A 27,535-nucleotide genomic window follows, 5' to 3' on the forward strand; every position below is an offset into this window, starting at 1 on the left:
TCTCTCTCTCTCTCTCCCCCAGTCTCTCTCTCCCGCCCCCCAGTCTCTCTCTCTCTCCTCCCCCCAGTCTCTCTCTCTCTCCCCCCAGCTTCTCTCTCTCTCTCCTCCCCCCTGTCTCTCTCTCTCCCCTCCCCCCAGCTCTCTCTCTCCCTCCCCCCAGTCTCTCTCTCCCCTCCCCCCATCTCTCTCTCTCACCCTTCCCCCCCCAGTCCTCCGTCTCTCTCTCCCCTCCCCCCAGTCTCTCTCTCCCTCTCCTCCAGTCTCTCTCTCCCTCCCCCCAGTCTCTCTCTCCCTTCCCCCCAGTCTCTCGTCTCCCCTCCCCCCAGTCTCTCTCTCACCCCTCCCCCCAGTCTCTCTCTCCTCTCCCCTCCCCCCAGTCTCTCTCTCCCTCCCCCATCTCTCTCTCCCCTCCACCCCAGTCTCTCTCTCCCTACCCCCAGTCTCTCTCTCCCCTCCCCCCAGTCTCCTCCTCTCCCCTCCCCCAGTCTCTCTCTCCCCTCCCCCCAGTCTCTTCTCTCTCACCTCCCCTCCCCAGTCTCTCTCTCTCCCCCTCCCCCCAGTCTCTCTCACTCCTCCCCCCAGTCTCTCTCTCCCCCTCCCCCCAGTCTCTCTCTCTCCCTCCCCCCAGTCTCTCTCCTCCCCTCCCCCAGTCTCTCTCTCTCCCCTCCCCCCAGTCTCTCTCTCCCCTCCCCCCAGTCTCTCTCTCCAGTCTCTCTCTCTCCCCTCCCCCATCCTCTCTCTCTCTCCCTCCCCCAGTCTCTCTCTCTCTCTCTCTCTCCCCCCAGTCTCTCTCTCTCCCTCCCCCCAGTCTCTCTCTCGTCTCTCCCTCCCCCCAGTCTCTCTCTCATCTCCCCTCCCCCAGTCTCTCTCTCACTCCCCCTCTCTCCCTCCCAGTCTCTCTCTCTCTCCCCTCCCCCCAGTCTCTCTCTCTCCCTCCCCAGTCTCTCTCTCTCCGCCTCCCTCCCATCTCTCTCTCTCTCTCCCTCCCCCCAGTCTCTCTCTCTCTCCCGCTCCCCCCAGTCTCTCTCTCACCTCTCTCTCTCCCCTCCCCCCAGTCTCTCTCTCTCTCCTCCCCCCAGTCTCTCTCTCTCTCCTCCTCCCCCCAGTCTCTCTCTCTCTCCCCTCCCCCAGTCTCTCTCTCTCTCTCCCTCCCCCCAGTCTCTCTCTCTCTCCCTCTCCCCCAGTCTCTCTCTCTCTCTCCCCTCCCCCCAGTCTCTCTCTCTCCCTCCCCCCAGTCTCTCTCTCCTCTCTCTCTCTCCTCCCCCCAGTCTCTCTCTCTCTCTCTCCTCTCCCCTCTCTCTCAGTCTCTCTCCTCTCCCCCCAGTCTCTCTCTCTCTCTCTCCCCTCCCCCCAGTCTCTCTCTCTCTCTCCCCTCCCCCCAGTCTCTCTCTCTCTCTCCCCCTCCCCCCAGTCTCTCTCTCCTCTCTCTCCCCTCCCCCAGTCTCTCTCTCTCTCTCCTCTCCCCCCAGTCTCTCTCTCTCTCTCTCTCTCCCCCCAGTCTCTCTCTCTCTCCCTCCCCCAGTCTCTCTCTCTCTCCCTCCCTCCCCCCAGTCTCTCTCTCCTCTCCCCCAGTCTCTCTCTCTCTCTCCCCCCAGTCTCTCTCTCTCTCTCTCTCCCCAGTCTTTCTCTCTCTCTCTCTCTCTCCCCCAGTCTCTCTCTCTCTCCCTCCCCCCAGTCTCTCTCTCTCTCCCTGCCCTCTCCCCAGTCTCTCTCCCTCTCCCCCCAGTCTCTCTCTCTCTCCCCCCAGTCTCTCTCTCTCTCTCTCTCTCTCCCCCAGTCTCTCTCTCTCCTCTCTCTCTCTCTCCCCCCCCAGTCTCTCTCTCTCTCTCCCCCCAGTCTCACTCTCTCTCCTCCCCCCCAGTCTCTCTCTCTCCCCCCAGTCTCTCTCTCTCCCCCCAGTCTTCTCTCTCTCTCTCTCTCTCCCCCCAGTCTTCTCTCTCTCCTGCCCTCCCCCAGTCTCTCTCTCTCTCCCCCAGTCTCTCTCTCTCTCTCCCCCCAGTCTCTCTCTCTCTCCCCCCCAGTCTCTCTCTCCCCCAGTCTCTCTCTCCCCCATCTCTCTCTCTCTCTCTCTCCCCCAGTCTCTCTCTCTCTCCTCCCCAGTCTCTCTCTCTCTCTCCCCCAGTCTCTCTCTCTCCCTCCCCCAGTCTCTCTCTCCCCTCCCCCCAGTCTCTCTCTCCCCTCCCCCCAGTCTCTCTCTCTCCCCTCCCCCCAGTCTCTCTCTCTCCTCCCCCAGTCTCTCTCTCTCCTCCCCCCAGTCTCTCTCTCTCTCTCCCCCAGTCTCTCTCTCCCTCTCTCCTCTCTCCCCCCAGTCTCTCTCTCTCCTCCCTCTCTCCCCAGTCTCTCTCTCTCCTCCCCCAGTCTCTCTCTCTCCTCCCCCCAGTCTCTCTCTCTCCTCCCCCCAGTCTCTCTCTCTCTCTCTCTCTCTCCCCCTCTCTCTCCCCTCTCTCTCCCCACAGTCTCTCTCTCTCTCTCTCCCCCCAGTCTCTCTCTCTCTCTCTCTCCCCCCAGTCTCTCTCTCTCTCTCTCTCCCCCCAGTCTCTCTCTCTCTCTCTCCTCCCCCCCAGTCTCTCTCTCTCTCTCTCTCTCCCCCCCCCAGTCTCTCTCTCTCTCTCTCTTTCTCCCCCCAGTCTCTCTCTCTCTCCCCCCAGTCTCTCTCTCCCCCCTCTGTAAAGTCTGTGGGTTGTATAGCGAAGCCGACTCGAGATCAGGCCATTTTAGACTGGGTATTGTGCAATGAGAAGGGACTTATCAGCAATCTTCTTGTACGAGGCCCCTTGGGTCAGAGCGATCATAATATGATCGAGCTCTCAGTCGAGATGGAGAGTGAGGAAATTGAATCAGAGACTAAGGTCCAGAACTTAAATAAAGGGAATTACGAGGGTATGAGACGGGAATTCGGTAAGATTGATTGGGTGGTGTTTCTGGGGGGATTGACAGTGGATAGACAATGGCAAGCATTCAAAGATAGAATGGAAGAATTCCAGAACATGTTTATACCGGTTTGGCTTAAAAATAAACCTAAAAAGGTGACTCAACGTGGATAACGAGGGAAATTAGGGACAGCATAAAATCAAAAAAAAGGGCATATCAACTGGCAAAAAAAAGCACCAGACCGGAAGATTGGGGCAGTACAGGATACAGCAAAAGAGGACAAAGGGATTAATCAGGAAGGGGAAAATAGAATACGAAAGTAAACTTGCAGCAAACATAAAGACAGACTGCAAAAGCTTTTATCGGTATATCAGGAGGAAAAGACTGGTAAAATCCCAAGTCGGTCCCTTGCAGTCCGATTCGGGAGAATATATAATGGAGAATAAGGAAATGGCAGACCAATTAAACTCATACTTTGGTTCTGTATTCACAAAGGAGGACACAAATAACCTCCAGGAATATCGGCAAACATAGGGACTAATGAGAGGGAGGAGCTGACAGAAATTAGTATCTCTAGGGATATGGTGTTGGGTAAGTTGAGGGGACTGAAGGCCGACAAATCCCCGGGGCCTGATAAACTACATCCTAGGGTACTTAAGGAGGTGGCCCTGGAGATAGCAGATGCTCTAAGGATCATCTTCCGGAACTCCATTGACTCGGGAACAGTACCCGTGGATTGGAGGGTAGCTAATGTTACCCCAATATTTAAAAAGGGGGGTAGAGAGAAAGCAGGGAATTATAGACCAGTAAGCCTTACATCGGTTGTGGGCAAAATGCTAGAGTCCATTATTAAGGATAAAATAGCGGAGCACTTGACAAATGGGGAAAGGATCGGACAGAGTCAACATGGATTTACAAAGGGTAAATCGTGTTTGACTAATCTGCTGGAATTTTTTGAGGAAGTAACTGGTAAAATAGATGGGGGAGAGCCAGTGGATGTGGTGTACCTTGACTTCCAGAAAGCCTTCGATAAGGTTCCACACAAAAGATTATCATGCAAAATTAAGGCTCATGGGATTGGGGGCAAAGTATTAACGTGGATAGAGAACTGGCTGGCGGATAGAAAACAGAGAGTTGGAATAAACGGCTCGTTTTCGGAGTGGCAGGCAGTGACCAGCGGGGTGCCGCAAGGATCTGTCCTGGGACCCCAGCTGTTCACAATATATATAAATGATCTGGATCAGGGAATTGGATGCAATATTTCCAAATTCGCTGACGACACTAAACTAGGAGGAGGGGTGGGCTCTGATGAGGATGTCAGGAGGCTACAGTGCGATTTGGACAGGTTGGGGGAATGGGCGGTTACGTGGCAGATGCACTATAATGTGGATAAATGCGAGGTTATCCACTTTGGGGGTAAAAACAGGAGGGTAGATTATTATCTAAATGGCAATAGATTGGGAGATGGGGAAGTGCAGAGGGACCTGGGTGTTCTTGTGCACCAGTCACTGAAGGAGAGCATGCAGGTGCAACAGGCGATTAAGAAGGCAAATGGTATGTTGGCCTTCATATCAAGGGGGTTCGAGTATAGGAATAGGGATACCTTACTACAGCTGTACAAGGTGCTGGTGAGACCGCATCTGGAGTATTGTGTACAGTTTTGGTCGCCCCATCTGCGGAAGGATGTTCTTGCCATGGAAAGAGTGCAACGGCGATTCACCAGGCTGATACCTGGAATGGCGGGAATGACCTACGAAGAGAGATTAAATAGTTTGGGCTTGTACTCACTGGAGTTTAAAAGATTGAGAGGGGATCTCATCGAAACATATAAAATTATGGCAGGCCTGGACAGGCTGAATTCAGAGAGAATGTTTCCAATGGCCGGGGAGCACAGAACCAGGGGCCACAGTCTAAAAATAGCGGGCAAATCATTTAAAACAGAGATGAGGAAGAATTTCTTCACTCAAAGAGTGGTGAGCCTGTGGAATTCCCTGCCACAGAGGGCTGTGAAGGCTAATTCAATAAATATTTTCAAGAGAGAATTGGATATATTTCTGAAGGCTAAGGGGATTAAGGGTTACGGAGAAAAGGCGGGGACGGGGTACTGAACTGGTAAGATCAGCTATGATCTCAGACGAAGATCAGCCATGATCTCATTGAATGGCGGAGCAGGCTCGAAGGGCCGAATGGCCTACTCCTGTTCCTATCTCTATGTTTCTATGTTTCTATGTAATACACAGACTACAAGAGTAACTTAAACAGGACTTTACTATTCGAAGGTCAGGGCGAATCTGCCCAATAAATTCTGCCATAGCACTTATATACTGGTGTGGTCACCGTCGGTATTACAGTATACAGCAGCCAGGATAAAGTAGTGCCACACCTAAAATAGTTCTCTTAAAGGTGGACGGTTACATACAATAGTTCTCTTAAAGGTAGAACAGTTACATACACTACAATCCTCCCTTTTTAGCTTACAACATACTTATTCCCCATTAACATAACATCATAACATATCCAACTTCATGTTACAACAGTTCACAGAGGTAGTCTCTGCGGAAACAGTTCACAGATTCAGTCTCTGCGGGAAACAGTTCACAGATTCAGTCTCTGATCTTCTTGACTCGGTCCGGACCACGCCTCCGTGGTGTAGTCGGGTCACCTTGCTAGAGGGACTCATCCCATAGTCCTTCCCTAGACTTAACAGCTTTACTTCCATCACTTCTGAACCAGCATTGCTGACTTTTTTAAAACAAACAAAAAACAGTTGGATTGCCTTGGGAAATTTTCCTACTTTCCAACTGATTTGGCTCCGTTCGGGGGACCACGTGTGTGATCGGGTAGAGGTAATAATGGTTCAGATGGTTATCATCTTCTGCTTCGTCTTTTCCTTTTTTGCTTCTTGGAGACTCTCGGGGCTCCATTGTCAGCTGCCAGCTGTAACGCCACCATCTCCCTATGTTCCTTAGACTTTAAGTGATTCATCCTGATTTCGGCACTTTGAGAGTTCTCGGCACAAGCTGGGCAGACCAGGTCCTCGTAATATTCAGTGTCACTCAACAGATCATGGTAATATTCGGTGTCGTCCTGAGCTAGGCCAGCGAGAGGGTCTTCTATTTCCTCCTTACCCAGCTGGACGTTAGCCGACTTTTGTTCCAAATCCCGACATCTGTCCTGAAGAGACTTCATCATGCGTTCAGATTCATCCCGCTTTTTCTGGGCTTCCTGCAAGTCTTTTACTAATGACCTCATTTGTGATTTCAATACTTCAACTTCATTCGGAGATTGATTGATCGGACTATTCAATCCCTCTACTGAAGTAGCTGTTTCAGTATTCTGTTGTTCTACATTGCCGTGCGTCAGCGTACTTTTGGCATCCAAGGGCTGTTCTGCTGCAGACTTCTCTGTCTGGGTTGCCACCTCAGCTCTTCCAATGACTTTTGAGAGCTCCCTTCCCTTTGAAGATTGAGGCTCGTATTTAAGTTTTTCCCATTTTAGAGTTTTATCCCTCAGCATATGAATGAGTTGGCTGACTGTTAACTCTTCTGCCATCATCCCTTTTCCATTAACTACAGGGCTGTTTATAACCTTGCCCTGGAGGAGTTGGCTGACTGTTAACTCTTCTGTCCTCATCCCTTTTCCATTAGCTGCAGGGCTGTTTAGAACCTTGTCCTGGGGCTCCTTTGCTGCTTCTACTTCGCCATCATCCGCAGCCCCCATCATTCGAATTTCCACAAATGAATCGTCCGGTGGTGCTGCACCCAACTTCAGTAGGAGCTCGGAAGTCATGTCGACCAACTCAGCTTTTTCTGCCTGCAACCTGCTAACCAGCGCCTTCAGTTGCGGCACATCTTGTTCCACCGGATTGGAGCACGCCCCTTCAGAAGCCGAATCAGCTTTGATTCGTTTGGCCTCCTCGTGCAGACGGTTTGTGTGCTCCTGCTCCCTTTTCTTCCCCAGCTGCTTCTGTTGTCTTTCCAGGTTCTCCCATTCGGTATCATAGAACTTTTTCATTGCTTTCATCTCTTGCTCGAGACGGCAATTCAATTGTTCTAATTGCTGTCGTAATCTGAAATAAGTTTGCGTTCGAGCTCGATGTTCCTCAGTAATATATATGTCTGTAACTTGAACAGACTCAGAATTCTCTGTCAAGCTATGTTGTTGTTGTTCAGAGGAATTCTGTTCTGAAGCTTTGTTCTCCTCTGGAGCATAAGCCTTTATGCCCACATTCGTTCTACCAACCTTAGTCAGCAAGTTCATTTTAGACTTGTCTTTCATGCTTGGGCTGGTCTTATCGTCATCCATTTCAGAGTCTGAGCTGATTGTCTGCCCCGAGTCCTCACTCATTATTGCTTTGAGGTAGTGCCATTCCATGTCTATTTTCTTGATCCACTCCCGTCCTAGAAGTGGTGGTCCTCCCTCAGGTAGTACGTATAAGTCCATTCCGGGGTGATCTTTGCCCCTGTCTCTCACCTTGACTCTTATCTTTCCCATGGGGTATACTTTATGCCCCGTGTATGTCTGCAATACGAACTTGGTATCTCTCAAGGGTATATGTGAGACTAGCCGGTTGTAATCCCTTCAATTTATGACTGATAGGGCTGATCCAGTGTCCAATTCCATTCTCACTTGGACTCCGGCTATTTTTAGCATGACCCAGATAGTTTGTAGGTCAGCTTCCTTACTCACATTATGAATTCTCAGACTACCCAGTTCCTGGCCGCTTGGGTCTGAATCTGAATTCTGTGCATCTGAACTCTTCTCAACCACCTTGTGTACTTTGTTGTACTTTTCCTGTGATGGCTTTTTTTTTTGGTTGTTGGTCTTCTTCCCTGACCGGCATACTTTGGCTATGTGACCCAGTTTGCCACATTTCCTACAGTCCTGGTTTTTAAGCCAGCATTGGTTCTGGTCGTGTGTTGTCTTCCCACAACGATAACATTTCGTTGCACCCGAAGTAATTTGATCCACACTGAGGACCGCTGCCTTCAGCTGCATTTCCGCAGTTCCTTTCGCTGCGGCTTCGTGTGATGCTGCAATAAGGACAGCCCTATCCAGTGTAAGGTCGTTCTCTTCGAGCAGTCGCTTTTGCGTTCCTTCCTTCGACAACCCGCACACGAACTTGTCTCGCAATGCCTCTGTCAGATTTCCTCCAAACTGGCAGTATTTCGCTAGCCTACGCAGTTCGACCAAGTATTCCGCGTTGCTTTCCTCTTTCCGTTGCGTTCTCGCATAAAATTTGAATCGTTCCACCAACATCAGCGGTGTGGGGTTCAAGTGATCCTTCAGAACAGCAACAATATTATCGAAGGTTTGATCCGCCGGTTTAACTGGTGCTAGAAGATGCTTCAATAGCCCGTATGTCTTCGCCCCCATCGAGTTTAGCAAGGTTATAGTTATCATCATCCTCTATTTTATTGGCCTCACAATATATCTCAATGCGTTCTACATACGTGGCCCAATCTTCTACCTCGGAATCGAAATCGTTGATGTTACCACGCTTAGGCATCTTCACCTCCCTGATAAACAACAACGAAATATTTCTTTAACTCTTTTTTAAAAAAAATTTTAATTTTTTTTTTCCAAGATGGCGGTTTCCCCGCGCTTATCTTCTTTCCCCGCCCCTTTCAAAATGGCGGTTCCCGCTTCTGTCTTTTTCTCCGCCTACTGGCGGCTTCCCGCGCTTATCTTCTTCCCCCGCCCACTTTCAAGATGGCGGTTCCCGCTTTTCTTCCCCTGGCAGGAGGGGTAAGCTTTTCCCTCGGGCGACGGCCGCTGGCTTTCGGGGTTTGCAGCCTGCGCTTCGGCTTCAGTGCGTTCCCTTCTCTCGGCCGGGCAACCGGCTCTGGGTACAACCTGTTGACGGCGAACGGTCTCAGCCGCTGGCTGGATCTCGCTCAGTCTCCCTCGCTCGGGCTCTGTCTCTCCGGTGCTGGGTACAACCCGTTGACGGCGAACAGTTTCAGCCGCTGGGCTGGATCTCGCTCAGTCTTCCTCGGGCTCTGTCTCTCCCGCGGCTCTCGCTCGCTCTCTCTCGGGCTCTGTCTCTCCCGTTCGCGCGGCTCTCGCTCGGGCTCTGTCTCTCCCGCTCGCGCGGCTCTCAATCGCGCCTCCCAGCCCTCTCGCAGTCCGGTGCTTCCCTCCCCGGCTGCGGCTGAGTTCTCCGCGATTTATTTATTTTATCTCTTCCCGCGCCTTACGATCCCGGTCGCAGCGCTTCGTGGCCTCGGTCACTGTCCGACCTTTTTCACCCAATCGCTCCTCCCAGCCTCTCGCAGTCCGGTGCTTCCTCCCCGGCTGCGGCTGCGTTCTCCGCGGTTTATTTATTTTTATCTCTTCCCGCGCCTTACGAATCCGGTCGCAGCGCTTCGTGGTTGCGGCATTTGTCCGGCCTTTTTCGCCGTCGCGGTCTAGTCGTCTCACGACGCTCCCCAGCCCGCTTGTACCGCGGCTTCTGCGCCACGCTGCCCCAGTCTCAGCGCCTCTGGGCCCGACTTCTGTCCGGCTCCTTTCCCCCTCGACCGTGGTCGAGTGCACCGCCCTTATCCTCCGTTTATTTGTTTCTATTTTCCCTTTACTCACAGTCACCGTGGCCGACTTGCTTCTCGTGTTGATCGGCTCACTCACCACCGTGGCAGAAGGGACAATCCGTGCCTGTTGCTGATGGAAGACTTCGTGTTTGAATCTTCCTCCTTTCTTGGTCTGCAGACTCGAGTTTTCTCTCAGCAAAACGACGAGGGCGGGTGCCTCTTTTCGACGCTCGTTTACTTCTTCAGAAGTATTGTTGCCGCAGGGTAAGATCGAACTCGTCGCCACTGTAAAGTCTGTGGGTTGTATAGCGAAGTAATACACAGACTACAAGAGTAACTTAAACAGGACTTTACTATTCGAAGGTCAGGGCGAATCTGCCCAATAAATTCTGCCACAGCACTTATATACCGGTGTGGTCACCGTCGGTATTACAGTATACAGCAGCCAGGATAAAGTAGTGCCACACCTAAAATAGTTCTCTTAAAGGTGGACGGTTACATACAATAGTTCTTTTAAAGGTAGAACAGTTACATACACTACAACACTCCCCCCAGTCTCTCACTCTCTCCGCTCCCCCGTTTCTCGCTCGCTCTCTCTCCCCTCCCCGTTTCTCGCTCTCTCTCTCTCCCCTCCCCCGTTTCTCGCTCTCTCTCGCTCCCCTCCCCCGTTTCTCGCTCGCTCTCTCTCTCCCCTCCCCCGTTTCTCGCTCGCTCTCTCTCTCCCCTCCCCCGCCTCTCGCTCTCTCACTCTCCCCTCCCCCGCCTCTCGCTCTCTCTCCCCTCCCCCGCCTCTCGCTCTCTCTCTCCCCTCCCCGTTTCTCGCTCTCTCTCTCTCCCCTCCCCCGTTTCTCGCTCTCTCTCTCCCCTCCCCCGTTTCTCGCTCTCTCTCTCTCCCCTCCCCCGTTTCTCTCTCTCTCTCTCTCCCCTCCCCCGTTTCTCTCTCTCTCTCCCCTCCCCCGTTTCTCTCTCCCTCTCTCTCCCCTCCCCCGTTTCTCTCTCTCTCTCTCTCCCCTCCCCCGTTTCTCTCTCTCTCTCTCCCCTCCCCCGTTTCTCTCTCTCCTCCCCCGTTTCTCTCTCTCTCTCTCCCCTCCCCCCAGTCGCTCTCTCTCTCTTCTTCCCCCAGTCGCTCTCTCTTCTTCCCCCCAGTCGCTCTCTCTTCTTCCCCCCAGTCGCTCTCTCTCTCTTCTTCCCCCAGTCGATCTCTCTCTCCCCCCAGTCGCTCTCTCTCTCCCCCCAGTCGCTCTCTCTCTCCCCCCCAGTCGCTCTCTCTCTCCCCCCGTCGCTCTCTCTCTCCCCCAGTCGCTCTCTCTCTCCCCCCAGTCGCTCTCTCTCCCCCCAGTCGCTCTCTCTCTCCCCCGTCGCTCTCTCTCTCCCCCCAGTCGCTCTCTCTCTCCCCCCAGTCGCTCTCTCTCTCCCCCCAGTCGCTCTCTCTCTCCCCCCAGTCGCTCTCTCTCTCCCCCCAGTCGCTCTCTCTCTCTTCTTCCCCCAGTCGCTCTCTCTCTCTTCTTCCCCCCAGTCGCTCTCTCTCTCTTCCCCCCCAGTCGCTCTCTCTCTTCCCCCCCAGTCGCTCTCTCTCTTCCCCCCCAGTCGCTCTCTCTCTTCCCCCCCAGTCGCTCTCTCTCTTCCCCCCAGTCGCTCTCTCTCTTCCACCCCAGTCGCTCTCTCTCTTCCCCCCAGTCGCTCTCTCTCTTCCCCCCGTCGCTCTCTCTCTTCCCCCCTAGTCGCTCTCTCTCTTCCCCCCCAGTCGCTCTCTCTCTTCCCCCAGTCTCTCGCTCTCTCTCTTCCCCCAGTCTCTCGCTCTCTCTCTTCCCCCAGTCTCTCGCTCTCTCTCTTCCCCCAGTCTCTCGCTCTCTCTCTTCCCCCCGTCTCTCGCTCTCTCTCTTCCCCCCCAGTCTCTCGCTCACTCTCTTCCCCCCCAGTCTCTTGCTCACTCTCTTCCCCCCCAGTCTCTCGCTCTCTCTCTTCCCCCCCAGTCTCTCGCTCTCTCTCTTCCCCCCCAGTCTCTCGCTCTCTCTCTTCCCCCCCAGTCTCTCGCTCTCTCTCTTCCCCCCCAGTCTCTCGCTCTCTCTCTTCCCCCCCAGTCTCTCGCTCTCTTTCCCCCAGTCGCTCTCTCTCTTCCCCCCAGTCGCTCTCTCTCTTCCCCCCAGTCACTCTCACTTCCAACAACAACATGCCTTCAAAAAAGCCTCGGCACCGCCGGGCACTCCAGCTAGTAAATTTATATATGGGTCCACATAAGCTTTGGGTAAGCAAAACAGAGGACTAATTTTTTGGAATGTGCACACCTGGCAAAAAGCCTCACCCAACAAGAGCACATCAGTAAATTACATGAAAATCACCACATCGCTGTGTGTGTAATAGATGGAAAATCGTGTGGAGTGTATCTGGAATTTCCCAATATGCGTTGCTGGTAGGGAAGGAAAATTTTGAAAATCAGCCCTATATTTTCCACTGAAGTAGAAACATGCTTTGTCACTTTATTATTCAGTGTGAAACCCCTCTCCCCTGTCGCCTCCATCCTCACCTCCGACAATAAGTGGTGTGAGGAGCTCATGGACTTCATTGTCTCTAAGATTGAGACCATCCGTTCAGCTGCCTCTGCCACTTCCCTTCCGACTCCTAGCCCACCGGGCCAAACTTCCTCTAACGTTCCCCCCTGCTCTAGCCCTGAACTCACATCTTTCTCCAGTTTCTCTCCAATCTCCCCTCATTACCTCTCTGCGCTCATCTTGTCCATGAGACCCACTTCCTGCTCCCTCGACCCTATTCCCACCAAACTGCTGACCACCCAACTTCCTTTTCTGGCTCCCATGTTAGCTGATATTGTTAACAGTTCTCTATCCTCAGGTACTGTACCCCTCTCCCTCAAATCTGCCATCATCACCCCTCCCCTCAAAAAAACAACCCTTAATCCCTCCATCCTTGCAAACTACCATCCCATCTCCAACCTCCCTTTCCTCTCCAAAGTCCTTGAATGTGTTGTCGCCTCCCAAATCCGTGCCCTTCTTTCCTGCAATTCCATGTTTGAATCCCTCCAATTAAGTTTCCGCCCTTGCCACAGTACCGAAACGGCTCTCATCAAAGTCACAAATGACATCCCTTTGTGACAGTGACAAAGGTAAACTGTCCCTCCTCGTCTTTCTTGACTTGTCTGCAGCCTTTGACACGGTTGACCACTCCATCCTTCTCCAACGCCTCTCAGTTCTGGATGAGCAGAAATTTTCTCCAATGAAATATTGGGAAGACCGAAGCCATTGTTTTCGGTCCCCGCCACAAACTCCGTTCCCTAGCCACTGACTCCATTTACTCCCTAACATCTGCCTGAGGCTGAACCACACTGTTCGCAACCTTGGTGTCATATTTGACCCTGAAATGAGCTTCCGATTACATATCCACAGCATAACTAAGACCGCCTACTTCCACCTCCGTAACATCGCCCGTCTTTGTCCTTGCCTCAGCTCATCTGCTGCTGAAACCCTCATCCATGCCTTTTATACCTCTAGACTTGACTATTCCAATGCACTCCTGGCTGGCCTCCCATATTCTACCCTACGATAACTGAGATCATCCAAAACTCGGCTGCCCATGTCCTAACTCGCACCAAGTCCCGTTCACCCATCACCCCTGTGCTCGCTGACCTACATTGGCTCCCGGTTAAGCAACGCCTCGATTTCAAAATTCTCACCCTTGTTTTCAAATCCCTCCATGGCCTTGCCCCTTCCTATCTCTGTAATCTCGTTCAGCCCCACAATCCCGCCCCCCCCCCCCAAGATATCGGCGCTCCTCTAATTCTGCCCTCTTGAGCATCCCTAATTATAATCGCTCAACCTTTGGTGGCCATGCCTTCTGTTGCCTAGGCCCTAAGCTCTGGAACTCCCTGCCTAAACCTCTCCGCCTCTCTAACTCTCTTTCCTCCTTTAAGATGCTCCTTAAAACCTACTTCTTTGACCAAGCTTTTGGTCACCTGCCCTAATTTCTCCTTATGTGGCTCGGTGTCAATTTTTTTGTCTTTTAATACTCCTGTGAAGCACCTTGGGACATTTTACTACGTTAAAGGTGTTATATAAATACAAGTTGTTGTTGTTGTGTAAAATAAGATATCATGAATATGTACCCATGCTTTAAAAATAAATTCAATTTCAGATGCACAACTGAATTGGACTTTGTAACAGAAGAAAACTTCCACCATTAACACATGGAAACTCTTGAGGTGTGGAGCATGATTTACTGCTCAGAGCTTTAAAATGTTACTAGCTTGTTCCAGGAGATGGTGAATACTGGAACTGGTAATAAGACTTAACAAATGGACAAGATAAAGAAAGAAAGACTTGCATTTATATAGCGCCTTTCACGACCGCCGGACATCTCGGTGCTTTACAACCAATGAAGTACTTTTGAAGTGGAGTCACTGTTGTAATGTGGGAAATGTGGCAGCCAATTTGCGCACAGCAAGCTCCCACAAACAGCAATGTGAAAATGACCAGATAATCTGTTTTTGTTATATTGGTTGAGGGAGAAATAATGGCCAGGACTCCAGGGATAACTCCCCTGCTCTTCTTCAAAATAGTGCCCCGGGATCTTTTACGTCCACCTGAGTGTGCAGACGGGGCCTCGGTTTAACGTCGCATCCAAAAGACAGCACCTCCAACAGTGCAGCACTCCCTCAGCACTGCACTGGAGTGTCAGCCTAGCTTTATGTGTGCAAGTCCCTGGAGTGGGACTTGAACCCACAACCTTCTGACTCAGAGGCGAGTGTGCTACCCACTGAGCCACAGCTGCCACAGCATAACAATTCCAAAATAGGCTGCAAGGTCTGATTTGCAGAAATCAAAAGAATTGTCCTTAAGAGGTTGAGTGAGGTTAAATCGCATTTTCCACATTTCAGCTAAACACTGTACAGCAACATTATCAACGTTTTACTTTTTAAAAATGCATTGTTAGCAGCTTAACAAGTATCCCCAGAGCATGTCGGCTTGATATAGTTGGGTGTTCAGTTGTGCATCTGTTGCAGCACCTTCAAATTCTCAAGTCCAAAAGAGTAAAATAGCATGTTGTAACATGCAAGTTATAATTTAAAGTCAAAAGTAACACACCATTCACCCACATTTAGCAGTTTTATTTTGATCAGCCAAGTGGCTGACACGGATGGAAGCCCATCACCATGCTTGACTTCAAACCAAGCTACAAAAAAAATCCACACAGCTACAGTTTCTGATTGCACACTCTCTCACTATAGGGGCACATCCCATTTATCCAAGTTCAGAGGACTTAGGTGTTGGTTGGCAAAGCCAAAGCTTAGGTTTCCCCCTCCACCCCCTACCCAAGAGTTCAACCACTAAGACTGCACAATTTACCATACAGAGCATTGGTAAGATTCCTGCTGCTTGTCCAAAGATTATCTGGAGCCAAGTGGGAATAATCCCAACTCCCATTTACAAATCTATGCCTCCAGGTTTCATTAATAATCCAAGGTGGCTGGTAAATCATCAGTGCCATGGAGTACTGAAGACATTTATGACTTCGGTATCACATGGCAAAGTCTGCCACAGAAGGTCTATTCAGTTCCAATCTTCCATCGCCAAGCTTATTTTCTTGCAACCACACCTCCAGCCAAGGGGATAATGGCCCAGAAATTCGGGTCGGGGGTTTCCCGCGGGTGCAAGCCTCCGACCTGCACTTACCTAGCGCGCCGGCCATTGAGCTGTGGGCCCGCGTGGGATTCCGATCCTGGGCCTCCTCCAACTGCCGGCGCGCAGTGCTTGCATATCCCAGGGGCGCAGTTAGTTCGAAGCGTCCCCAGGGATCACGTGGGCCATGGAGAGCCAATGGTAGCAGGGAATGCCCATTCATAAATTTGACAGGAAGAGCTGTCAAACCTATAAATACAAATCAGCCCCAAAACATAATTAAAACTTCAAATAATTTTTTTTTTTTAAATCACATTTTTAAAATAACTATAAATTACATAAAATAACTATTTTAAACAATAATTAAAAGTATTGAAAAAATTAATTACAGTTTCTAACGGGGCTAAAAATAAACTTACCTTTCTTTAAAGTATTTAAAAATAATAAACCTGTGGAAAAAATGTTTTAATTTTACTTAATTCACCAAGTTCCAGGCGCACGCGTTGCCTCTCCGGTGCACGCGTTCGACCTGTGAACCCCTTCCTTTAAGGAACGGAAGTTCCAGTTTCCCACACATGCGCAGTGCATGCACGAAACCGGCACTTTCGTTGGGCCTACGGGTGAGTACCCAGTGCGTACTCACCCGTGGAGACCCAAATTTCTGGGCCCATAACTAGTTGGTCATATTAAGCATACAGAAGAAACTCACGTCAATATTTATCCCTCAATCAACATAACAAAAACAGATTATTTGGTCATTAGCACATTGCTGTCTGTGGGAGCTTGCTGTGCGCAAATTGGCTGCCGCGTTTCCTTTATTATAACAGCGACGCCACTTCAAAAAAAAAGTACCTCATTGGCTGAAAAGCGCTTTGGGACGTCTGCAGCATATACTACACGTGATAAAGATAATTTTAAAATCTCATGCTCACCACCCAGCATGTATTGAACAATGCATTCAGTATCTTCAAATCCCAATTATCTTCAAACCCCATGCCCACCACCCAGTGTATGTAATTTACTAAATATAATTAGAGATCGGCAAGTACTTAAACCACCTCGAACCTCTTGGTTAGGTGTCACGTGACAACTAGTAAAAAGTAAGTAGTTAAGCTAATTTACGAATTACTTTCGGATCTATACTGGCTGTCACTGGGTTACTTTCATCAAACATGTATGTGTTCAGTAGTTTCCAAATGATGGTTAATTTCCAAAACTGAATTGTGTTGTCTACTATTATTGCTGATTGCTGCCCTACCAATATAACGGAGGTTAGTCTGATGTACAAGTCATTTTCATATTTATTAATCAGATAATAAAGATATTGACCAGCAAATATACTATGTTACGCTGTATGCATTGCAAGGTTGGTCTCATTGCTGTAGCTAGAATGTCGAGTCGGATCAGGATAAGAAAAAGCAGTAGTGAGCTGGATTCCTGCCAGCCGGACGATCACAGGCTCCTACTGCTCTCTCTCAGAAGTGGGTTACTTGGTGAATTCTATTATCCTGAAATATCGCTTATAGCACCAACTTCTATTCATTCTGACAATGCACTGACAACAAACCTGCTCGGGTGTACATTTAGCTTTTTCAAATGCTTTTCTTTTGTAATACTTATTCTAAGACAATTGTGAAAAGCCCATGGGCGTAGGATCCAGTCAGAGTTACAGTATTTCATTCGGACAATGACGGGGAATGCGAGAAACGAGAGGCGAATGTTATCAAATGAATACGTCATTTCAAATAATGATTTTTCACGGGAGATCAGATTTCCGTATTAAAAATTGCATTAATGCGAAGCCTAGAATGAAAGTGGAGAAAAAACTATTATCTAACACCTACCAGCTATGTTAGCAAGCATTACATAAAATTGTTAGCATTTTGTAAAAGAGCTTATCAGTATAATTAACGAAAGGTGAGATTCTAAGCTTCTTTGCACTGCCGATTTTTCGCGTCTTTCAACCATGCTCGGTTCAGTTCCAGAGCTCTAACAAAGGCAACAATGCTTGAAAGATTCAGCACGATCACATTCTGAAAATTGCAGCAAACATGTTTTTATTTACATTTCAGATTGAGTATCACACACCCTATCCGATATTTAAACAGTTGGCAGTGAGCCGCGTGCAAAATCTGTCATTAAAAATAATTTAAAGAAAAATTGTACTCATATCGTATTTTGAGTGCAGTGGTAAATTTGTTACAAAATGAGATGTAGTGGCCTGGCTACAGATGCACCAATGCCTGTCTTACCGGGATCATGTGCATCATTTTCCCGGCCGTGCGCTGTCTTCGGTGCAGGGAGCCCAGACAGCTCGCGCTCTCTTCGCACTAACAACAAGCTCAGTCTCCCAACTTGTGACAGACAGGCGCGCTCCCGGCCGGCCGGCAGGTCCGGCCAGCTCAGCTCATTGGCCAAGACTTCCCATGGCAATGGCGCCCGCGAGGCTCGTCACATCAGAAGCCACGGATAATGAGCGCATGCCCGTGATTCTTGGTGCCTGCTTCCAGTAGGTGAGGCTCGACCCCGGGAGCACGATTCTTAAATTTACCCTTCCGTGCCCAAGGAAGAAAATGAGAGAAATTATGTGACATTAACCCCATACTTTGTTATGTGGCAATTCAAGATATTTATTTTCCAGGCTTTAACCATACCTGTAATTTTACTGAAATGTGTAGGAGTTCTATATGCCACATTGTAGCTCTAAAACAGGTAGGTCTATCATTGCACAGCTGAATTATTCAGGCTGTGATTTATAGGGTTGCCAACTCTGGTTGGAGGCATTCCTGCAGGTTTGATCATGTGACATCTAAAAATATTGGCCCGGAATTCGCGGTGGGTAATAACAGCCGGTGTTATTACCCCTTTGAAACTGACCACAACTTCAGGATTTAGTGCATCCTAACGCGGCGATCCTGAAATTACGGTCAGTCATTCACTGCTCCGACACTGGCTGCGCTGTGCCCACCCCACCCCACAGCCAGCAATCAGTGTAATCAGCAAAATCAGTAAAAGTAAGAACATAAGATAAGAACATAAGGATTAGGAGCAGGAGTAGGCCACACGGCCCCTCGAGCCTGCTCCGCCATTCAATAAGATCATGGTTGATCTTCAACCTCAACTCTACTTCCCTGCCTGATCTCCATATCCCTTGATTCCCCTAGAGTCCAAAAACCTATCTCAGCCTTGAATATACTCAACAATTCAGCATCCACAGCCCTTTTGGGGTAGAGAATTCCAAATATTCAAAACACTCTGAGTGAAGAAATTCCTGCTCACCTCAGTCTTAAATGGCCAACCCCTTATCCTGAGACTAAGCCCCCTAGTTCTAGACTCTGCTGCCAGGGGGAACAACCTCTCAGCACCTACCCTGTCAATCCCCCTCAGAAAACTTATATGTTTCAATGAAATCACCTCTCATTCTTCTAAACTCCAGAGAGTATAGGCCCAATCTACTCAATCTCTCCTCATAGGACAACCCTCTCATTCCAGGATGCCAACATTCTTATTATGAACACAGCTAGCTTTTGCTAGACACTTTTATTGAGCACATGTGGACTAGGTACAGTATCTGTAGAGGCTTCCATCTTGACTGTTGCCTTGTGGGTAGCCTAGTGCCTCATGGGTAATGTAGTCTTAATATACATACAGCTGGGTAGTGTAGTCTTAATACATACAGCTATGTACAGCTCTACACAGCTCTACGGCTCCACCTAGTGTCCACTATAGAATGACATGTTATTGATCATTACATCCCCCTTTCTTTGAGGTTTAACAAAATCAATATCAATCAACTTTCAAGAAAACAATAAAGATAGTATCAGTAACACTTTTGTTAGTGCTCTATAAACATAAACATTTTCAAAACAGTCAACACATTTTCAAAGCTTTACATTGTACTCAAAGATTAAGTCTATCAGGCTTTATTACTTCACGTGTGGATCTTCTCAACACGGGTAAGTCTGATGTGTCTTCATGAGATTGTTCTGTCGGTGAATGACAAGATGCAGTTGCGGCATTGTCATCAATCTGCTCTTGTATAGATCGAGGTCTCCTTGCGATCTTTGCTTGGAAAGGGTTTCAGTGTTTCCTTCACTCTTCATGCCATAACTCTCAATGTAGTCAATGCACTCTCGAAAAACTGCTGGCAGCTGGATCCCATCATACAGCATAGTCCTCTCAGCAGCCTCGGCTAATGGAACACTAAAGATTGGCCTGAGGGAAGAAGGAGTATCCACCGGAACTGCTTCCTGCTCTGGTGCAGGCTTCTTCTTTTTCTTTTTCTCTTTCCACTGCTTAACAACATCTGCTGCGGTCATATCTTTGGACTTTTTCTCCTTGTGTTTTTCCTCTTTGTGCTTTTCTTCCTTTGGCTTCTCTTTGACCTTAAAGTCTTTTTCTTTCTTCTTGGAGAAACTAGGCTTTTTGAAGACATGGATACCCTTTGGCCTTTTCATCCTTGATGGGCTCTCTGCTTCATCACCTGAGTCATCTGGTCTGCTTATGGCACAGTTTATACGGTAGACTCTCTTGACCAGTTCTAAGTCTTCACAAGCTTTGTCACCTAGTATCGAATCAAGTCTTTCAGCCACAACAGAAAACATGAGATGATGCACTTTGTCTGTGACTGTCACTTTAAGTCTGCATACACCTAAGCTATCTATTTTCTGTCCATTATAGCTCTTCAGTAGTACTGACTTTTTCTGTATTTTGGGCTTTTCTTTCATATTTTTTATGTCACTCATACTGATTAAGTTTGCTTTTGCCCCAGTGTACAGTTTCAATGTAACTAATGCTCCATTTATCTGCAGTGGGATCATCCATTTGTCCACTTTTACTGCATTGACTTTATGTTCAGCATTGTCCATTTCTGAGGGCTGCACATTTTCTGTATCTTTTTTGATATCGTCACATGACACCATTCCTACAAAAAATGTCTCACTTAAATCAGTGTCCTCAATCACATTAACTTGTTGCCCTTTTGTTGTTTTTACTTTTGAAAAGCATTGTTTGGCAAAGTGATTCTTTCCATTTCACTTTGTGCACATTTTTTCAAACGCTGGGCATTGTCTTAACTGGTGTTTGTAACCACAGCATTTACAATTAAAAATGTCATCCTCCGATTGCTTTTCATTTCTGTTCTGCCCACGTTTCTTCCCCTTGTAGGACACAGCACCGACAGCAGCATTATCACTCATTACAATCGCATCATTATTGATTTCACTGAAAGTCTTCACGTGCTTTCGAGCTAGCTTGCTGGCTTGGCATATTTTCACCGCATTTTCCAAATTTAGTTCGGTTTCTCTCAACAGACGTTCCCTGACATTTTTATCATGAATACCAAACACAATCTGGTCACGAATCATGGATGCTTTGAGCTCAGAGAAATTACATGTCTTTGCTTTCAGTTTCAGATCAGTTATAAAGCTATCAAAAGTCTCATTTTGCTGCTGTGTCCGAGAACAGAAGATGTATCTTTCATAGGTCTCATTCTTTTTGGGAGAGCAATGTGCATCAAATTTTTTTAGCACATCTTCTAATTTTTCTCTGTTCTCCTCTGGATTAAATACAAATGTATTAAATACCTCTATTGCCTGTGGGCCTGCAACCGTAAGCAGCAACGCTATCTTCCTTGCGTCTGGCTTCGTACCGAATCCGATGGCTGCAATGTAGAGTTCGAATTGTTGTTTAAGAGTCTGCCAATTGTAGTCGATGTTTCCTGTGAGTTTCAAACGCTCTGGTGGCTTCAAATTCTCCATGTCGCTTTTCACAATTTTCAGCAAAACTTCACCATCCTGGTACCATCTTATGTTCATTAATAAATAGACATTCTTATTATGAACACAGCTAGCTTTTGCTAGTTACTTTATTGAGCACATGTGGACTAGGTACAGTATCTGTAGAGGCTTCCATCTTGACTGCTGCCTTGTGGGTAGCCTAGTGCCTCATGGGTAATGTAGTCTTAATATACATACAGCTGGGTAGTGTAGTCTTAATACATACAGCTATATACAGCTCTACACAGCTCTACGGCTCCACCTAGTGTTCACTATAGAATGACATGTTATTGATCATTACACCTTGATTCCCCTAGAGTCCAAAAACCTATCTCAGCCTTGAATATACTCAACAATTCAGCATCCACAGCCCTTTTGGGGTAGAGAATTCCAAAGATTCAAAACACTCTGAGTGAAGAAATTCCTGCTCACCTCAGTCTTAAATGGCCAACCCCTTATCCTGAGACTAAGCCCCCTAGTTGTAGACTCTGCTGCCAGGGGGAACAACCTCTCAGCATCTACCCTGTCAATCCCCCTCAGAAAACTTATATGTTTCAATGAGATCACCTCTCATTCTTCTAAACTCCAGAGAGTATAGGCCCAATCTACTCAATCACTCATCATAGGACAACCCTCTCATCCCAGGATGCCAACATGCCATTTGTTTTCCTAATTGCTTGCTGTACCTGCATGCTAACTCTCTGTGTTTCCTGTACGAGGACACCGAAATCTCTCTAAACACCAACATTTAATAGTTTCTCACCATTTAAAAAATATTCTGTTTTTCTATTCTTCCTACCAAAGTGAATAACATCACATTTCCTCACATTATACTCCAACTGCCACCTTCTTGCCCACTCACTTAACCTGTCTATATCCCTTTGCAGACTCTGTGTTCTCCTCACAGCTTACTTTTCCACCTAGCTTTGTATCATCAGCAAACTTGAATACATTACACTCGGTCCCTTCATCTAAATCATTAATATAAATTGTAAATAGCTGAAGCCCAAGCACTGATCCTTGCAGCACCCCACTAGTTACAGGCTGCCAACCTGAAAATGACTTGTTTATCCCTACTCTCTGTTTTCTGTCCATTAACCAATCCTCGATCCATGCTACTATATTACCCGCCCCCCCAAACCCCTTGATCCCTTATCTTGCGTAACAATGATTTCCTTTTCATAAAACCATGTTGACTCTGCCTAATCATATATGATTTCCTAAATGCCCCATTACCACTTCTTTAATAATGGATTCCAGCATTTTCTCGACAACTGATGTCAGGCTAAGTGGGCTGCAGTTCCCCATTTTCTCTCTCCCTCCTTTCTTGAAAGTGACGAAAACTTTGGCTTTTTTGCGGTAATATCACTGTTAACTACCCCATTAAAAGTTAAACGCTTTTGGATTAGATGTAACTGGGGTTTCAACAGCATATTGACTGCTAAACAAACATTATGGCCCTGAAAAATGAATTTTAATTTTGTGGAGTGTCAAATCTATCCATTTTTAATAAAAATTGAAATTTTTAAGAAACTTTAAAAACAAATGTTTTTATATTTTTAAAAATTTGTTCATCTTTATTTGAGGTTTACCTTTTCAGCATGTGAGAGCCCCAATCTTTCTTTTGCTCTCTATAACTTTTTTAAAAAGTTAGAATAAAAGGAGCTTATTCACTTCCTGGTTCCCGGTCTGTGAGAATTTTGCATTGTGATTGGTTGCTTAGACAGCTTGTTGATGCCACAGCATCTCGTGTTAGGGATTTCTCATTAAATTACACTGATCTGAACTGAACATCGGAAAAGCCAAACGTCTCGCCTGTAGCTTCCAAAAGCTCTTATAATAATTTGTCCGTGACTACACAAACCACTCTAGGTACAGGTACATTGTGTATCAGTAAAACAGTCCGTGACTACACAAACCACTCCAGGTACAGGTATATTGTGTATCAGTAAAACAGTCTGTGACTACACAAACCACTCTAGGTACAGGTATATTGTGTATCAGTAAAACAGTCCGTGAGTACACAAACCACTCTGGGTCCAGGAATATTGTGTATCAGTAAAACAGTCCGTGACTACACAAACCACTCTGGGTCCAGGTATATTGTGTATCAGTAAAACAGCCTGTGACTGCACAAACCACTCTGGGTACAGGTATATTGTGTATCAGTAAAACAGTCCGTGACTACACAAACCAGTCTGGGTACAGTATATTGTGTATCAGTAAAACAGTCCGTGACTACACAAACCACTCTGGGTCCAGGTATATTATGCATCAGTAAAACAGTCCATGCCTACACAAACCACTCTGGGTCCAGGTATATTGTGTATCTGTAAAACAGTCTGTGACTACACAAACCACTCTGGGTACAGGTATATTGTGTATCAGTAAAACAGTCTGTGACTACACAAACCACTCTGGGTACAGGTATATTGTGTAGAAGTAAAACAGTCCGTGACTACACAAACCACTCTGGGTCCAAGTATATTGTGTATCAGTAAAACAGTCCGTGACTACACAAACCACTCTGGGTCCAGGTATAATGTGTATCAGTAAAACAGCCCGTGACTACACAAACCACTCTGGGTCCAGTATATAGTGTATCAGTAAAACAGTCCGTGACTACACAAACCACTCTGGGTCCAGGTATATTGTGTATCAGTAAAACAGTCCGTGACTACACAAACCACTCTGGGTCCAGGTATATTGTGTATCAGTAAAACAGTCCGTGACTACACAAACCACTCTGGGTCCAGGTATATTGTGTATCAGTAAAACAGTCCATGACTACACAAATCACTCTGGGTCCAGTATATTGTGTATCAGTAAAACAGTCCGTGAGTACACAAACCACTCTGGGTACAGGTATATTGTGTATGAGTAAAACAGTCCGTGACTACACAAATCACTCTGGGTCCAGTATATTGTGTATCAGTAAAACAGTCTGTGACTACACAAACCACTCTGGGTCCAGGTATATTGTGTATCAGCAAAACAGTCCATGACTTCACAAATCACTCTGGGTCCAGGTATATTGTGTATCAGTAAAACAGTCCGTGACTACACAAACCACTCTGGGTACAGGTATATTGTGTATCAGTAAAACAGTCCGTGACTACACAAACCACTCTGGGTCCAGTATATAGTGTATCAGTAAAACAGTCCGTGACTACACAAACCACTCTGGGTCCAGGTATATTGTGGATCAGTAAAACAGTCCGTGACTACACAAACCCACTCTGGGTCCAGGTATGTTGTGTATCAGTAAAACAGTCCGTGACCACACAAACCACCCTGGGTACAGGTATATTGTGTATCAGTAAAACAGTCCGTGACTACACAAACCACTCTGGGTACAGGTATATTGTGTATCAGTAAAACAGTCCGTGACTACACAAACCACTCTGGGTCCAGTATATTGTGCATCAGTAAAACAGTCCGTGAGTACACAAACCACTCTGGGTACAGGTATATTGTGTGTGACTAAAACAGTCCGTGACTACACAAATCACTCTGGGTCCAGGTATATTGTGTATCAGTAAAACAGTCCGTGACTACACAATCAACTCTGGGTCCAGGTATATTGTGTATCAGTAAAACAGTCCGTGACTACGCAAACCACTCTGGGCACAGGTATATTGTGTATCAGTAAAACAGTCCGTGACTACACAAACAACTCTGGGTCCAGATATATTGTGTATCAGTAAAACAGTCCGTTGTGGGGGACTACGGTCTCCCACGTAAAGAAATAGGCAGCACAGTGAGCTACAAGAAATAGGTCTTTACTCCAACTCTCACAATACAGTACTGAATTCGTGAAGCCCGCGAACCTGTGATGACTCACGGATTGGTCACCTGCTGGAACCTGATTGGTTTTCCTTCTATCAGCCGCAGGCAAGTCTGAACGTGCCTTATTCCTCTCAGCTTGCAACTGTCTTGCGGGGGGAGGGGAATACAGCAGTTAAAAGGGGATTATACAGGTTTATCTACACACACACAGTGTTTCCCCAATGTGGCAACGCCACATACGCCCCCCCAGAATCCTCGTTAACTGTAAAAGTCAGTCTCTGCGGAGGTTTGACCAAGCAGCCGTAGCGGCTGTAGTAGCCATCTGGCGTGTGAGGAGGGCTGTCTGGGAGGTCGGCCGGTTGGTTCGTCGGCTGGTCTGCCGGTGGGCTGGCTGGACGGGCTGCCGGCGAAGGTGGGGCGGCGGCCGGAAAGCAAGGTTCTGGCGTGTCTTGGTCCTCTTGTGGGGCCGCCGCCAACGCGGGAGGTCTGCCCCGCCGTGGGGGAAGAGCCAGCCGAAACGGGAAGCTGAGGTCCAGGTGCGCCGGTTTGAGGCGGTCTACTGAAATAAGGTCCGGCTTCCCGCCGACATCGATAAGAAAAGCTTTGTCCCCCGTCTCCAATACTGGGAAGGGGCCGGTGTATGGTGCCTGCAGCGGGCCTCTGTGCGCGTCCCGGCGCACGAAGATGAACTCCGCATGTCGTATGTCTCGAGGCACGTAGGACGGCTGCGGGCCGTGTTGCGAAGTGGGCACTGGAAGGAATTGCTGTGCTGCGTCCTGGTGCAGGGAAAGCTGTATGGCGGCCAACCACGGCTCCGTTGTCAGGGGGAGGAAGTTGCCTGGTACTCTGAGTGGTTGGCCGTAGACCATCTCGGCCGCAGAGGCGCGGAGGCCTCTTTGGGCGCGGTACGCAATCCCAGGAGAACCCAGGGTAGTTTGTCGATCCAGCTGGTGTCGGCCAGGCTGGCGCGGAGGGAGGCTTTCAAAGAACGATGAAAGCGCTCGCAGAGCCCGTTGGCCTGCGGGTGGTAGGCTGTTGTCCTGTGCAACTTGGTGCCGAGGCCGGCGATGATGGCATTCCACAAGTGGGAGGTGAACTGGGGGCCTCTGTGCGAGGATATGTCGGTCAGCACGCCGAACCGGGCCACCCATGTCGAGACGAATGCTCGCGCGATGTCGGTCGTGGTGGTGGAGACGAGGGGAACCACCTCGGGCCATCTGGTTGTGCGGTCGACGATCGTGAGCAGGTGTGTAAAACCGTGCGATGGCGGCAAGGGGCCTACCAGATCGACGTGGACGTGGTCGAAACACCTCTCGGGCACCGGGAAACACTCCAATGGTGCCTTGGTGTGCTGCTGGACCTTAGCGCGCTGACACGGCACGCATGTGTTGGTCCAGTTTCTCACATCCTTGTGGAGTCCAGGCCAGACGAACTTGGCGGACATAAGCTTCTGAGACGCACGCATCCCTGGATGTGAGAGGCCGTGGATGATGTCGAAAACTCGCTTGCGCCAGGCGGATGGAACGACCGGCCTAGGCGAGGGGACTGAGACGTCGCACAGGAGGGTTGTGCCGGCTGCGTGGAAGTGGATGTCGGCCAGGGTGAGGCTGGTAGTTGACGTCCTGAGGGCCTGGATCTCCGCGTCGGCAGCCTGGTCTCTCGCCATGCTGGCGTAGTCGACGCCCAGGTGCACTGCGTGGAGCGAGGGTCTTGAGAGGCAGTCGGCCACCAAATTGTCCTTGCCGGCGACGTGGCGGATGTCCGTGGTGAACTTCGAGATGAAGTTGAGTTGGCGCTGTTGGCGCGCGGACCAGGGTTCGGCTACTTTGGCCATGGCGAAAGCGAGCGGCTTGTGGTCCACGAATGCGGTGAACGGCCGGCCTTCCAGAAGGAAACGGAAGTGCCGGATTGCCAGGAACAGGGCCAGGAGCTCTCTGTCGAACGTGCTGTAGGCCTGCTCGTTCTTGCGCAGCTGTCGGCTGAAAAATGTCAGTGGCTGCCACGCGCCTTCGACCCACTGTTGCTGGACGGCGCCGACGGCGTAATCCGAGGCATCCGTGGTGAGGGCGATCTTGGCGCCCGGGATGGGGTGGGCCAGTAGTGTGGCGTTGGCCAAGGCGCTTTTGGTCTGGTGGAAGGCTGTCGCCATCTCGCTGGACCAGGTGAGTTGCTCTTTGCCCGTTTTGCCCCTGGTGGCTTCGTAGAGGGGGCGCATGAGTGCGGCGGCCTTGGGCACGAACCGGTGATAGAAATTGACCATCCCCAAAAATTCCTGCAGCGCCTTAACCGAGGTGGGCTGGGGACAGTCCGCCACCGCCTGCACCTTGGAAGGTAGGGGAATAGCTCCCCTTGGCGAGATTCTGTGGCCGAGAAAGTCAATTTGGGCTGCTCCGAACTGGCATTTGGCCGGGTTGACGATTAGCCCATGTTGGCTGAGGCGCTGAAAAAGGGAGCGCAAATGCGCGATGTGCTCGGCCTTGCTGGTACTGGCCACGAGGATATCGTCCAGATAGACAAACAGGAAGCTCAGGTCCCGTAGGACGGAGTCCATGAGCCATTGGAAGGCCTGTGCGGCGTTCTTAAGCCCGAAGAGCATGCGCAGGAACTCGAACAGTCCGAAGGGGGTGATGACCGCCGTCTTCTGGACGTCTGCGTGGTGGACGGGGACCTGATGGTAGCCGCGAATCAGGTCGACCTTGGAAAAGACGGACTTTCCTGCTAGGTGTGCCGAGAAGTCTTGGATGTGTGGAATGGGGTATCTATCGGGTGTGGTGGCGTCGTTGAGCCATCTGTAGTCGCCGCAGGGGCGCCAGCCACCGCCCGGCTTGGGCACAATGTGGAGGGGGGACAACCAAGGGCTGTTCAAGCGGCGGATGATGCCCAGTTTTTCCATCGTGGCGAATTCTTCCTTGGCCACAACCATCTTGGCTGGGTCCAGGCG

General features: G+C 49.1%; 1 protein-coding gene across 1 annotated transcript in view; it reads right to left on the reverse strand.

Moving 5' to 3' along the window:
* Positions 1 to 17,438, reverse strand: part of elovl2 (ELOVL fatty acid elongase 2) — a 307,754-nt gene extending 290,316 nt beyond the window's left edge. Inside the window, exon 1 of the mRNA XM_085988799.1 lies at positions 17,281 to 17,438. Within this exon, the coding sequence (XP_085844925.1) occupies positions 17,281 to 17,298 (18 nt within the window). The 5' untranslated portion in view covers positions 17,299 to 17,438. The remainder of the gene's footprint in view (positions 1 to 17,280) is intronic.
* Positions 17,439 to 27,535: the final 10,097 nt, after the last annotated feature.

This window comes from Somniosus microcephalus, chromosome 5 (assembly GCF_052327205.1).
Source record: "Somniosus microcephalus isolate GS21.2 chromosome 5, FLI_Smic_1.0, whole genome shotgun sequence".
NCBI classification, from domain to species: Eukaryota; Metazoa; Chordata; class Chondrichthyes; order Squaliformes; family Somniosidae; genus Somniosus; species Somniosus microcephalus.